This window comes from Molothrus aeneus, chromosome 1, assembly GCF_037042795.1.
Source record: "Molothrus aeneus isolate 106 chromosome 1, BPBGC_Maene_1.0, whole genome shotgun sequence".
NCBI lineage: Eukaryota > Metazoa > Chordata > Aves > Passeriformes > Icteridae > Molothrus > Molothrus aeneus.
This window is the reverse complement of record NC_089646.1, coordinates 106,457,886-106,472,946: the sequence shown is the minus strand read 5'-3', so window position 1 is coordinate 106,472,946 and position 15,061 is coordinate 106,457,886. Positions and strand designations below refer to the sequence as shown.

At 36.2% G+C, this 15,061-nt stretch overlaps 1 protein-coding gene across 2 annotated transcripts; it reads right to left on the bottom strand.

Moving 5' to 3' along the window:
• Window positions 1-452: 452 nt before the first annotated feature.
• IMPACT (impact RWD domain protein) lies at window positions 453-13,549 on the bottom strand. 2 transcript variants are annotated; one of them, XM_066546471.1, is made up of 11 exons: window positions 13,444-13,543; window positions 12,497-12,625; window positions 11,712-11,764; window positions 11,363-11,425; window positions 9,243-9,328; window positions 7,492-7,620; window positions 7,108-7,202; window positions 4,747-4,820; window positions 3,099-3,189; window positions 893-1,027; window positions 453-654 (listed from the first exon to the last, which is right to left on the bottom strand). In XM_066546471.1, exons 1-11 carry the CDS (start codon window positions 13,477-13,479, stop codon window positions 583-585), a joined length of 963 nt encoding a protein of 320 aa, XP_066402568.1. In that variant the 5' UTR covers window positions 13,480-13,543; the 3' UTR covers window positions 453-582. The 2 variants fall into 2 exon arrangements, with proteins under 2 accessions (XP_066402568.1, XP_066402578.1); XM_066546481.1 differs by lacking the exon at window positions 11,712-11,764 and having other exon boundaries at window positions 13,444-13,549.
• Window positions 13,550-15,061: the final 1,512 nt, after the last annotated feature.

Genomic DNA, 15,061 nt, shown 5'->3' with positions numbered 1-15,061 from the left:
AAATTCTGTAGCAGTTTCATCACATTTCTTAGCTCATTGCCCATGTTCAGTCTTCTATATGTCACCAAGCAACCCCTGTCTAGCATCTGATCAGGAACTGCACAGGCAGGACCAGGCACCCCAAACACCACACTTGACCCCATGCCTTCCTTTCACAAAAGAGTATCTAAAACTCTCTAAGTGACCTGGAATATGAATTGCTCTAGTCCCACTCTCAGTACAACAAACTACAGAATTCAATTATTAATACAAGACATATATTTGAGTCCAGGAATGGAGAAGATGAGAAATCCACGTTTTCAATTAGTCAGTTGTTTGGTGGGAAGGGGTGGGATGGAGCAATGGTTACAGATGCTGCACTGTCCTCACAACAAGGAGCTTACATGTGTAAGAAACAGAAAATTTTTGTCTAAGCTCTACTTCAGAACAGCAGAAAAAATCACAAAACAAGGTGAAAATATATCTATGGCTTTACTGAATTCTCTTCTGAATACAACATGTACATTCTATAAGATAAAGCAATAAGGTCCAGGGTTTTTTGTATAAATATGTGCAAAAATTTTAAAGTTTTTTAAAAATAAATTAGTGTTCTGTTTTCTTTTTGTTGTCCTTCCTTATCTTTTTGCTCTTTCCAGCTTGTCTAGATGATTCTTCCTGAAATGAAAAACATGCATTGCAAAATTTTAAAAATATTCTTGTAAACCACAAGTATCCTCCCAATGTTACCCATGGGAATTATTTTTAACATGAACAGTATTCCCAGTTCACAGAGATTTACGAAAATTTGGACATGTTTATCCATTCACACAGGTTGTATTACTTATCTTCTGGCTTCATCTAACAGTGTTAAGTTCACATGCAAATGCCTCCATTCTGGAGGGACAAGACATACCGTGGATGGTACATAGTCGTACTCTACAAGTACATTTCTTGCACAATTGTTTATATGCTTGAAACGATCTGGTCCCAAGAGAATACCTCCATACCAGCGGGACACCACAACTAACACATTGTGGACGTTCAAAATCTGTGAATAATAGAAAGCAATAGAAGTTGTTATCTTTTAATTGATCCTAGTTTACTGCTGACACCAATTTGAAACACAGAAAAGGTCTACTATCTTTTATTTTTAAAAATTACTGAGTTACATTTTTTATCCTTTGGTATGATTAGTTATTACCCTGTCACTAAGCTGATTATCTATTCACATTTTTGAAGTGGTGGTGGATGAGACTAATAACAGCCAGGCCAAAGGCATTATACATATGGATATACAAAATGCCTCAAGCTAGTGTTGTTAATATCTGCATGTTAACAACCATTAATCATCTCTGTTAAGGAGAAAAAAAACAGACATCTGACTAATCTGAACAATACTTTCAGAGAGTCAATCATTGTTTATGAAAACAGGAATATTCTTAGAATTTTAAAATTCTAAAAAGGACTAGGGCCATGTTCTGTGACAGGAATTTTCTACTCTACATTTATGTATTTGCCATAAAGTATATGCATAACAACTCCTAGCAGTAAACAGGATGGTACTAATCCAAAATACAGTTTCTTGTAACCAGAAAGTGCTATTTTGAAATGCTGGTCTGATCTGAAACAAGATTAATTTCTATTAAAAAAAAAAACCCTCCCAAAACAACAACAACAATAAAAAACCCTACAAGTTCAGCAACAATAAATGTTTTAAATTACCTAATTTTCATACACACATGTCATAAGAGCTCAAAACAAAAAAATCTACACGATCTATGAACATCCAGAAATCAGCCCATAAACTACTTTAATCTTTTCCTATGGCTGAAAATTGAACTTTTCTTATCCTTAGCTTACTATTCTTCCAGAATGGAAATATTCCCAGTAACTAGGATTACAGATGGAGAATGATAATCCTCATAATTTACATACATTCACATTTGAAAGTGACATTCATGTCATGTTCTAAATGGGATTTTTATGGAATATTAAGTGCCTAGACAACTTTCAAAAGTGTGCACTAACATGCTGAAAAAAAGCTGATAATCTCAGAACAAATTAAGGCACAGTAACTGCCAAATTGTAGCTTTACATTATTTTCATAACAGTAATGTCTTCACACTTAGCATATATACTTGCATATATTACATAACCTAAGTTTATTTATTTAACCTTCCCAAGTCTGTTTTGAGTTATTTTAGAAGTCTGAAAAAGTTCAAAATTAAAAATGTCAAAATGTTTCCATCAACTGCATTTTTTTTTCAGAAAAATAAAAAGGGAAACATGGGTGGGGGAAGAAAAGTTTCCAGGAATAAGAGTGCAACTTATTAAGCAGAAGAATATTCAAGCAAAAAAAGGACAGGAAAATAAAACTCCTGTTGTGAAGGGAACATCAATCTAAAACAAAAATAAATATTTTGTCTGTTCACACAGCTAAATGACTTGAGGCACAGCATTAAGATGCACACAGCTGTCTCATGTAGTTGTGCTACTTTAATTATGGTTTTACTAGGGCTTGCATTATGAACCAAATTTACCAATCTCAACTCACTCACATTTAGTAGCACCTTTGCCAAATCTTATTTCAACACTTGAAGACTAAAATATATGTGAATATGAGGGCTATGGACCTAGAACAGAAAACAGCACAACAAAACAGACTAAATTATCAAACAACTTAGCTCCTTCATTCCTTTTGTATCTGAAGTTCTACTCTGCAAGTTCATATATTGGTGCCTCACTATTATGCCTGCTCAAGGGAACCACATGAAAGGTTGTGCACAGGTCAGCTGTTATATGGTGACAGTCAGCTTTTCCCAGTACTCATTCTCTGTGTACCTTACACCACACAGGAAGCACAGCATTTAAAACTTAGTTATCTTTTAACCCATTTAAACTATTACTGCCACCTATGAAACATCATTTTTTGCTATGATCTGAGACTTGAAAGTGCTACAGTCTGTGTATCTCCTTTCACCTTGAGAAAGCAATCATCTGGCTGACTGCTAGGAGAGCAGAAATCAAAATAGTCTTCTACAAGCTTATTTACATTATAGTGATTTTTAAAATCAATATAAATTCAAGATTTCCAAAAGCCAGAGATTAATTTCTACAACCTGCATGAGATGGAGAAGACGTCCACCTGCTGCTGTCTCTCCATCATCTTCACAATCCTGTAGGAATGTCTGCTTATCTTCACAGTATATTCTATAAAAGAAAAAAAAACCCATAAAATAGATTTTAAAATGTCAATCAATGAGTATTTCTACATGATTAATGAAGTCTTATATCTTCCATACACGTGTGCATCAATTCTAATTCTCTATTATACATATTTACATGAAAACAGGATGAGGCACAGGGTAAACCACAAGTGTTTATCTGTACAGTAGAACAAGTTTTGAGAAGCTTTTACACAGACTTTAGCTAGTTCTGGTAAACTCCAGTCACTATCAGTTTAAAGTCCCTAAACAGAAAAATACCCAGGTTTTTAGCCTAATAATTGCACCTAGCTGAAACCAACTCTACCAGATATAGATTCAAATAATGGTATACCCCTAGAAGTAAAAGTTGGACAAAAATATTATTAATAATTAATTATGTCTGTATTTCAGCAGCAACATGAAACTATGACTGAAATTTGCCCTTGTATTCTCCATGTCATCTCCCTCCTCAGGGGGCACTGCAGTAAACTTTTGGGTGTATTGTTTCATAAAGAAGACAGCTGCCCAGGCCTAATTTTCCATAAGTCATGCTCAGAGGTCTACTGACAAGTAAGTTGATTTGTTACCAACTTACTTCCTAACTTCTGAACTTAGTTACAGGTGACACAATGAGAAAGAGGCTTCTAGTACTAGATGAAAAAGAGGAAGCAGTAAGTATGAGCCTGTTCCTTTTTTTTCTTTGGTTTTTTTTAAGGGGATTTGGGTAATATGAGTGAAGGAAGCCAGATCATCATCTCTGAGAACAGAAACACTCTCTTTACCGAAACTTTTTACTTAGGTAGAAGCTTTTACTTTTTGGTAAAATAAGCTTTCACTTGCTCTCATTTCATGTTTCCTTAGGATCACAGCAGGACGTGTGGGCATGAATGGATAAGTACCTGTGCATGGTTTTTTAGATGACTGATTCCTACAGTTCCTCCCTTTTATTGTCACTTACATTCCTCAGAAAACCTACACTGGTTGGAGAAACCTACACTGGACTGAGACTAATTCATTTCACATAAACTATGTTCAGAAAAGTTGCCAGAGGCAGGTGACTGCCAAACTCATTTTTACCTGTTTCTCATAATCCCTGAAGTTTCTTGTATTTCAGCTGAAACTTCATATGCCAGATGTCTGCATCAGGCTTTCTGATTCGACTCTTATTTCAACTGAACATTTTCAGCTATTTCTAAATATAAGGTTGGGGAAAAAAGAAGTTACTTCACCCAAATAAAAACACATTTAATTCAGGATGATGTAGCATTTCCATGCTCAGACATACTACAAAAGTATACTAACACACGTTCAGATCCACTTTTTTTTCTATTCCTAATGCTGCTTCACTGTCTTATTTCCTACTCTATGTTCTACTTTCTTGACCTCAAATTCAAAATAACACCTGCAACACCAACTATACAAATAAGAAACCTACTCCCTAAAGCAAGAAATCTCTTTAATAGCAAGAAATTTAATAGGAGGGAATTTCTTTCTCATGTCCTGCACTCATTTGTGAAAGAACACTAAAAAGAAAAATGAAAAATCACTATTTGTATCTCACCTGTATGCATATATGTTGTGGGTAGCACTTGCAATTTTCTTGTTCTCATATAATTTTTCAAGAACTCTTTTAACCTATAAAAAACAACAGAAAAAACCTTCCTTTTATAACAGAGCTTTCATACATCCCTCTCAATATCACTGCTAAACAAACATCTCTCTAATACTACACTGAAACAATTTTATGCTTTGACATAAAATGTTTGTAAACTCAAGAAGCAGCTTCTCAGTATTCTCATACTTGTTTTAAACAATTTTCCTGGGATACTGAAAACAGCTTGTCTCTTCAATTTCTACATTGTGTATATTTATATTATTGCTCAAGATGTAGAAGTGTCAAATTGCCGTAAGATCCAGAAAATATTTTTAGTCAGTATTCAGTATCAACTGCACCTGCTTACTTTTTTCAACAATAAAGTTAAGGTGGAAAAGAACATAACATACATATTTCCACTAGACACTGCTTTTACTTATTTCACAAAAATATGATGTTTAGAAAGCCCTACTACATTTCAAGTTTTTCCTTTTCCCTCAAACATGATTTTTTTCAGTTTCCACTTCACAGAAATAAAGTAAAAACAAAAACCATCCTACTAGGAGTCTGACAGTGTCAGTATTTCCCAGAAAACAGATATTCCCATCATATCTATGATCTCTTTGCTCTTAAGTACCAAATTCAAAACATTTACCAATATCAGCTCATCATATGTTTCTAAGTAAACAAACTGGCAATTGTTCAACCCTCCAATGGTCTAGGAAAAAGAAGAGCTTTTGATTAAGACATCATTTTAGTGCATACTACAAAACATTACTGAAGTTGAGAAAGCTTGGGAAAACATGCCTGGCAAGTAAACTGCCTTCCGTACAAAAACAAATGTCTCAGAGGAGTAATCAACAGACATATTTAATATCTGCCCTAGCTATACTGTGCTATTTCCAACTCTTCTTGAAGAAATCAACTGACAAAAATCACCTCAAATAAAGGATATCTCAATTAAAAAACCCCTATTATTAATGGAGAATATTGCTTCAGACATTTATCTTCTTTGAACACTTCTACTTTGAACACTGAAGGAAGACAACTCATTTTACTTAATACACTTTCATAAACATGGACAGTATGTTAAAACAATAAGTTTCAATCCAGGAACTTAAAGGACAATTCATATGAAATGATCATCGCCTTTGACATTACTTATTTCCCAGCTACCTGGTTCCTGGAAACTTTAAAGATTATTTTTTGTGCTACAGCTGCCTCTTCTTTAAGTGAGTCTTTAACATATAGATAGATAGATAGATAGATAGATAGATAGATAGATAGATAGATAGATAGATAGATAGATAGATAGATAGACAGACAGATGATATATATATAATAAATGAACTCTGTTACTTTAGAAAGGGAAGAAATGGAAATCATTGGCTTAATGTATCTTTTTCATTTTAAAATACTCTCACCCCTTTGTCATGATTTGTGAGTAAGATTGTTCCTAAACACACAAAACTCCATGAATATACAATGTATGTGAACTTGAAAGGTCAAAGTGCTCCAGAAAGGATGCTGGGATTTAGAGACCAATTCTTATGTCCATGTTAGGCAAATTATTGAGGGGGAAGAAAAAACAAAACAAAACAAAACACAGATGGCTTCAAACATTACAGCTTTTGTACAGAGAAATTAGCCTAAAAACACTATCAACCTGTCAGTGTTTTGTAATAGCCACTGAGTATGTAGTTGACCTAGCTTACATGGAACTTCAAGAAGCACTTGACAAGATCTCTCACCAAAAATTCTTTTAAAAAACCCTAAAATTGCATAAAAAGAGAAAAATCCTCTCAAGGTTTAGCTCTGAGTTAATAAAAGAAAAGAACAGTAGTTTCCCCACTAAAAGGGGATGATCAAAGGAGGCTGATGGTAACAGATGAAAAGTAATGTACAAAAGAAGCTCCAAACCCCTCTCAATTAGGTCATGATAAAGATTTACTTATGCACAATCCAAGTGTGCTTTTCAACAGAATTCCTTTCTGAAGGAGGGAAGATGTATATAAATCCATTTTATGTGTTAGCTTTTCCAGCTAACACAGGATAGACTTGGTAACTTCCAAACATCTTATGATAAACTTGACAACATCCAGAAGTCAAACTGCAGCGTTCTTATTCTCCTCCATCTAATGCACAGAGTGGTGAAGAATAGCAGGAACAGAAGTAAAAGCAAAAGTGAGAAACCAATGACTACTCAGACAGTACTAGCACAGAAAGATGCACAGACAGACCAACATATCTGGCAAATCCCAAATATTCCAGTAATACTTTGTCAAGCTCAAGGTACAGGCAAAAAGAGAAGAACTGATCTCTACTAACTTGTCTGGTTGTCACCACTGGAGCCAAATGTGCCTGGAAAGTGCTCCTTCGATCTGTGATTGGGTTTCCATGATGTATGGGGGGCAGTTCTTCATCTATGGGTCACAAACAAGGGAGTGTTTCTTTTCTTTTAAGAGGACAGAAACAATGCTTGGGGCTACAAAAGTAAAGAATGTCTCAACTTTAAGAAAAGGGACTTATTAAAGTGAAGTGTAGAAAATAATGTACAAACCCACCAATAATATATTGCATTTTTTAATGACTGTTATTAAATGTTATTGTAATTCTATTGTCACTAATTTTATCCTAAAGCTGAGTAGAAGACCAGAATCTTCAGGTCTCATTTAAATTATTTCAACAGAATTAACAGAGTGTATTTTTTACCTTCCTGAATTTCAGATGTCATAAAATTTAACATTTTAGTTTGATCCTCCTGAGTGGGCTGATAGTCTAGAAGAAAATCATCTCCATCATCTTCATCAACTTCTTCAGTGGTTTTCTTAATATCTGGTTCTATTAAGATACAAGTAGTAGAATTTATTACGCATTTTTTGAAAGACAAGCAAAACAAAATTTCAAACTCTTCTTCTCAAAAGTCTCTGTCTTCTCAGTTCAAAACAGTTTGACATGAAAATTATTAAATGCAGAATAGCAATTACAAGAAAACCCAAAGTACTAAGCCCAGTATTAAGTTAAAAATTCCTGAGAATGAAAAATTAAATACTCATAATATGGGATCTTTCCATAAGACCTTCTGTTTCAATAGTAAGTAACAGTATTTCTAAATTAAAAAATTTCTAATTAAAAAAAGAACAATAGTGTTTACTATTTCCATTAAACATTCAAAATGCTATCTTTAATCTGAATTTAGGGATCAAATTAAGCTGATCTTTCACAGAAACTCCAGCCATTTACTGATCATTTGGGGCAAAATGTAGAGCTGTTGCTCAGTGCTACTTCATGAGAATATAAAATTATTAGATAAAAAATTATTAGATTTGAAACATCTCTCTCAACACGCTTCAAGTATTCTGGGATTCCAAAAATCCTGTTTTCCTTCATTCATAGAATGTCCAAAAAATAACAGTCAATAACAAAGGAGGAAATATACAGGGTTTTGACATCTGTATTTAGAGCCAAATTAATATATCACAGTTTCATTCCTATTTAGAGGGCTATGATGTGCTTATGATGCAGGTTTTATAATATATGTATTTTCCATGAAAAAACAGAAGGGTAATAAAGCACGTTCAAAGACGGAAGCCATAAGGTTGTGGCCAAAATACCCAAACTTCCAATATTGTCAGTAAAATTTTCACTTCTCAGCATCCACTTTTAGTCACATCAGTGAAGAATGACTTCTCCAATGTCTGTGATGTAGCAACAAAATGCATAGTTTATCAAAAGACTAACACTAGACCTTACCATGAAACCACACTGAAAATGAATTTTTTTTTCTTCAGACTTTTATTTCTCATAGGACAAAGGTAACACCCCTGACAGACAAAAGTAGTTCAGTTTCCTTTTACCACAGTGCATGCACACATCACTCACACATTTCATAGCAGTTTAGCATTTTAATGCACAAAACCTCCCACCATTTTTTGAAACAACAACTGTGAGTTTACACAAACTCTGTAAGAATAAGAGCAGAAGAATCACTGCAGCTCTACTGATTATGTACTTCTTATCCCAATACATTAAAATGAATGGAAGGACAGAAAAGTACAACGATGGAATACTTGGTCATTTGTCTGCATAATATACTGAAGTGATCTTCTCTTGAATCCCAATACTCCAACAGTGCACTCAACACCAGAAATTAATTACTGGTATGAATAATCCTCTGCAGAATGGAGGGCAAAACATAATGTACCTGTGGGCAGCACTGTCCTTTCAAGCAAATAATTTCATTCCTGAGAGAACTGCGAACCTTGTTCCAGTTCAGGGGCCACCCCCACCTACTGCTTTTTAAAAAGGGACACTGCCACTGTAAAACAGTAAGCCCTGACACAGGAGACTGTTCTCTGATATTTAGATCCAATTCAAAAGTGGGCCTAAAGTAACTTTTACTGAAATCTTACTTTGCAGTGAAAGAAGAAGGAAAATAAAAGCCCCATGTATTTTCTGAATACCTGGATCTGAAGACTGTGCCTTTTCTACCAGAACTTCTCGTATCTTCTCCACCCACAAATACAGTATACTTTCACCAAGGTTCTGTCTGGAAGTAAAAGGTCATGGTAAATGAAGAATCACTTTTGCAAATTTCACTTGGAAAGTACATAAAATAATATACAAATTTCAGACACACAGAAATGGAACATAAGCTAGTGAGATAAAGAGGCTTGTGTGAAGTTCTGTCTCAGTAGCTCACTGGGTGAAAAACTTATCAGTGGACTGTGATAGTAGGTCAGTGGAGCATTGGAATGAAACACTACAGTTTGGGTAATAGGCAGTGCTATAGGACAGGAGATAAAGATTTAGGCCTAGGAGGCTTCACTCAGGGGGCACAGGTGTGTATTGAGGTTCTGAAGGAGAATGGGATGAACACATTTTATATAAGCATGTTAGGAGTTAATAAATGCTTCCTTTATGTGCAGCAGGACCCAAACAACTCAAAACATATTTCAAATGGTTAAAATGGTTATGAACTGTGCATGTCTGTCTAAGAAACAAAACCAAAGATTTAGGGCCATAGATATCTTATGGTTTCTCATTAATTTTATTCTTACTGCCACCATCTGGGCACCAGGTAAGTAACAAAAGTACATATTTAAACTCTGCTTAATGTATACAGCACTACTGCTGGAAACAATCAAATTCAAATAAGCATACATATTTTAAGAAAAAATATTCAAGCAAAAACAAGGATTTTATGAATTTGTAGCTCTCACTTCAAAATCCAGACTGACTCCAGAACAATTCAACATCCTGATTTCACACAGCTTATTGTACAGAAGCACTGTTTTAACATCAGAAAACTTTTTTTAGCGATGGAGAGAGACTAGAAGAAGAATAAAATTTCCCCATTTTAAAAAGTAAACAGCAATTTGTCCAACTATTGCCCAATGACAGTTTCTGAATAGTTGTAAATTACTTTGTGTCTCCTAAAACAGACTTGTGATCTATTAATATCCATTTTTTCCATAGTAACTGACAGTATAGTTCATGTTGGTTTAGATTGCAGAACTACACAACTTAGATCCCTAGAGACTAGAAACCTGGTCAAACACAACATAAATGATGCAGAGCATCTCTGTTCATCTGACAGTTATTGAATTGATAAAAGGTTTTCACAAATACTGTGCACATCAGTGATTACTCCAGGTTTTCAAACTGATTAAAATGATCTAAAGTATATATATGGCCTAAAATACAAACACTTTCACTTCCTGCTGAACAAACAGAAGCGAGAGCAGACCAGCGAGAACTCTGACCAGCAGCTGATAGAGAGAGAAGGGAGCTGAACCAGCACAATTTGACAGCCTACAGGATTGCACAGGGGGAACAACAAAGGAACCAGCAGCTCTACCTGTGGTAGAGACTCCATCAAATCCTTTGAATCTGGACAGCATTAAGGACAACCTCTGTCCTTTTTGCTCCACTGAACAACTGTGGTGAATATGATCACACAGAATTTTTCACTTAAAATCCTTGTGCATTTTTAACACTTCGAATTAAATTTTACTTGTTTAAATGATCTGTTGCTTAATTAACTAAGAAACCAGTTAATAAAAGTAAAAAACCCTTATGGAAGCTAAGTGGTCTCTTCCTTATGGCATTAAAAAACCATTTCTTATGCAAGATGCTCAGATTTCACTGTCTGGGGCATGATTGTGCTTTCTTATGTTTTCATTTCATTTATTTTATATAATCTCTGAGATCTAAAAGAAATAAATAAACCATATAAAATTACTACATTTCCACCCCCCTTTCACAGCAATTCAAAATCATGCAATTTGAGTATTTCTAAATGCTGTTTATTCTCATGCATCCATTATGCCCTGTATTATGTGTTAGCTGCACACTGTGATAATAAACAGTCCACAATGTTCCAGATTCCAGTTAAGAGATTCTGCATGTGTTTATTTTAAAACCTAGGTATCCCTTAACTTTTAAAAAAAACTGGTATTCCACTTATGCTCTAAGACAACCAAATGTTTTCACATTCTGTGTTTTAACATTCAAGTGCAGAACAGATAGAAATTGAAAATACATTGTCTCTTTTTACTATATTCCACAGTCTCAAACTTACAAATATATTTCTTCCAAGCTATTTGCTAGTTCTGTATAGTCTTGTCCTCGAAGCCAAGGAGCACTAGAATGAAAAGAAATGCAATGAAAATTGTGCTATATGCTGCTTCCGACATTCCCAAATAAATGTGATGAACACCTTGAAAATATAACTTTGCCAACCATCAAGATTCCAGCTGCAAACATCTTGGAAAAAGCAGGATAAAGAATAGAATATCCTTGCTGGAAACATCCCCCATTGCTGGTATACTTTAATTCAAGGAGTATTTTAACTAAACTTCCACTTACAGGTAAACAATTAACAGTGGCAACTCATCAAACACAAATGTTTGCAAGAAAACATCACCTACTTTAGTTGATAAATAGGTGGCTCTGCAGTTGGATATCCTGGTGGCAAAATCACCTGAAATAAAATCAGGATATGTATTCACTGCACTACCTTCAGCTAGATGAGCTTTACTGAAGGACTCCGATGTCATGCACCAGCACCACATTAGCGTTACAAATGAAGAAAGCAGTTGGATATGTTATCACAGAATTACAAGAAACACTGAATATCTGCATTTAAAACTCCAATAGTGGTAATGCATACAATTATATTTTATGGGGCAATTCATATGGATGCAAAATAAAGTACAGAAAAAAACTGAAAGAAGCTGCACACATGGTTACTGGACTTAAAAAAGTGGTACCACATTTCCCTAAGTAGACACTTCCATGTTTCTTACACTAAGTAAACTTACTGCTTTCAGTTCTGAAACATAAAGTAAGGAGTTGGATCAATTAAGTTGATCCAAATTTCCTTTTGTCTCAACACTTTCCAGAAAGCAAATCTAGATGCAACTGCAGTAGATTCACTGAGGCACAAAGTCCTCAGTGTAAAAGTATTTAAGAAATTAGTCTTTGGTGAAATACACTGAAATGCTTTGGTTAGGTGTGGAATTAGGATATGCAATTACTGAATATGTCACAAGCGCACCAATGTGTTACATGAAGAATCACTGAAAATCTTATCACAGACTTCAATCCAAAAGCTTCTGAATCATCTGATTCAGATAATAAACCATATTTAAAGGGTTTCATCTGCATCAGTCTAACTGAAAAATTTGTGCTAAACTTCTTACCACCACTATACCTGCAAACAGAGGGTCCATTTTGGTTGATCCAGGCAGTCACTAATCTTAATGCAATAGATTTTTTCATCTTCATCTACAACACACCAATCATCACCATAGATCGATGAAAGGGCTTCAATTTCATCTATCTAAAACAACGAAAAAAAAGCAAAACTAAATATCCCCCCCATAAAACCAACACAACTCTGTGTGGCAATCATATTTTCATCTTTTTAAAGACTTTCTCTTTACAACTCATTGACAGATGTGACAAGATTCACTTCACAGGAAGGCCCTAAGTATTGGGGATCCAGTCCTGATTCACAAGACTTCAGGTGCACCAGGGGAGGTTTAAATTGGACCTTAGGAAGAATTTCTTCACAGAAGGGGTGATTAGACATTAGAATGGGCTGCCCAGGGAGGTGGTGGAGTCACTGTGCCCAGAGGTATTGCAGGAAAGACTGGATGTGGCACTCAGTGCCCTGGTCTGGTTGACACGGTGGTGTTCAGCCACAGGTTGGACTCGATGATCTCAGAGTATTTTCCAACCTAACTGATCCTGTGATTTTGTAAGTAACCTTTGCTCAGTTCTCACACAGACACAACAGCTTTTGAATTTCTCTGGATAATCCCGTCACCTTAGCAGTGACAAGGCGAGCAAAGTGACAGAGAGCAGGTGCCAACACGCTCCCTGCAGCTCCCAGTCGGGCGCTGCTCCTGGCTGGATGGGTCGGACCCCGGCAGGGCAAAGACCCCGAGGGTTCGGCACTAAGCTCGTCCTGAGGAGGAGCGGATACTCAGCAAATTCCCATAAAGAAAAACCAGGGAAGTGCCTTTTACCTAGAAAAGAAACACCTGAAGTGTGGCGGTGCAGGCGCCACAGCGGGCACGGAGCCGCTCGGGGGCCGGGGCTCACCAGGAGCCCCCTGAAGTCACCGCTCCCCCCGCGGCCCCCTCCGCCGCTCACCTGCTGCTGGGCCCTCTCCGTGTCACTCGCCGCCATCGAGAGATGGAGGAGGAAGGGAAGGAGCAGGAGGAAGGGAAGGAGAAGCAGGGAAAAGCCCCGGGCAGCCGCGCCGTGTGCGCAGCTGTGGCGGTGACGCTGCGGCTCCTTCCTTCCGCCGCAGGGACAGCGGGAGCGGACGGGTCGTGCGCTCCTGCCTCGCGTTACCGTGCATCCTTTGTATCCGTCTTGGAACTTTTCCCGTGCTCCCTACATCCTGTTGTTAAATAAAAGTGTGCAAGCCGTTCTGTTTCACTGAGGATTTCACTGACGCAGCCGTTTTCACCTTGCGTTTATGGCACTCGGGATGCAACGATTGACATAACGACAACATTTCCTTTAAAAATTATTTAAAAGAGTAACAGGTGTTTCAAGCAGTTTTCATTACCGTTCTAGAAATCCATTTCTTCTGTTTAAGCTCGGGAAGTTTAAGGCATCTCTTTTAGAGACGGCACTGATCAGTAAAGATCTTTTTGTGTGCAAAGCATGGATTTCACCGTTTTTGCAGTTTTTGTAATTTATGGGTTTTTCCAATGTAATTTTATACTGACACAGTTGGGAAGAATTCAAGGTAAACTTCACTTTGCCTTTCTGGAAAACTTAGAGAATTTGCACTTAGAGAATTCGGAGAACAGGATTAGAGTTCAGAACGATTGTGACAATCAGGCGAAACAGACAAAACAAAACTAAAACAAAATAACAACTTACAGAAAAAAACCCAAACAACCCCGGATGCTCCTGAATATGGACAATACTAGCACTGTATTATCAACTACATCCATTGTGGATGGAGAGCTACTGATTGCACAGCAGTTCTGCAGAAATTATTTCAGAGTTAGAGTGAATCCAAGACCATCTTTGTCTTCGGTGTCACAAACAGAGTTGGTTTAATTATTTTTGAAAAGATAATAAAAAGAATACATACCTAGTCTCAGAACATGACAAAAATGCATATTTTATCAGACAAAGTCACATATTCCAGTTAATTTTAAAAGAGAGAGAGAAAGAAATGTAGACAGACAGTGAGCCTATTGTTTAATGAATTAACTTCTGACCAAAGCATAACTGAAAGCTTTAATCCATAAGGACCTAGAAAAGATACTGCTCCATCTGTTCATCCCAATAGTAAATTGCCTTATAAATCTAAATAGGGAACTATGACAAGACTTAAACTTTCACACAACAATCTCTGTATGATGCTTGTGCTTTATAAGTTGCTAGTTTTGACTTAGCTGAACAAGTGACTTTACATTACTATACACATTTTTTTATTATTAAATAACTCTAAAATGTTATTGCTATTTTTATGAGTGTTTCTCTAAATCATATAAAAGCATTGATATGAAAGACTTCAGCAATCTGCTATTGGGCCAGGAAGAAAATGTACCAGATAAGGAGGCACAGAGAATAAAGCACAAAAACTGTATGGACTGTAGACATCTCTGACAGATTTCAGAGGACTCACTAATTTCCTTTCATTGTCATTTATATTTGTGACAAGTCTTAGTAAATAGAAATGGAGATAAATGTGGCTAATGAATCTCCAGCATGTTTAGAGGTACTAAATTGATAACAGAGTATC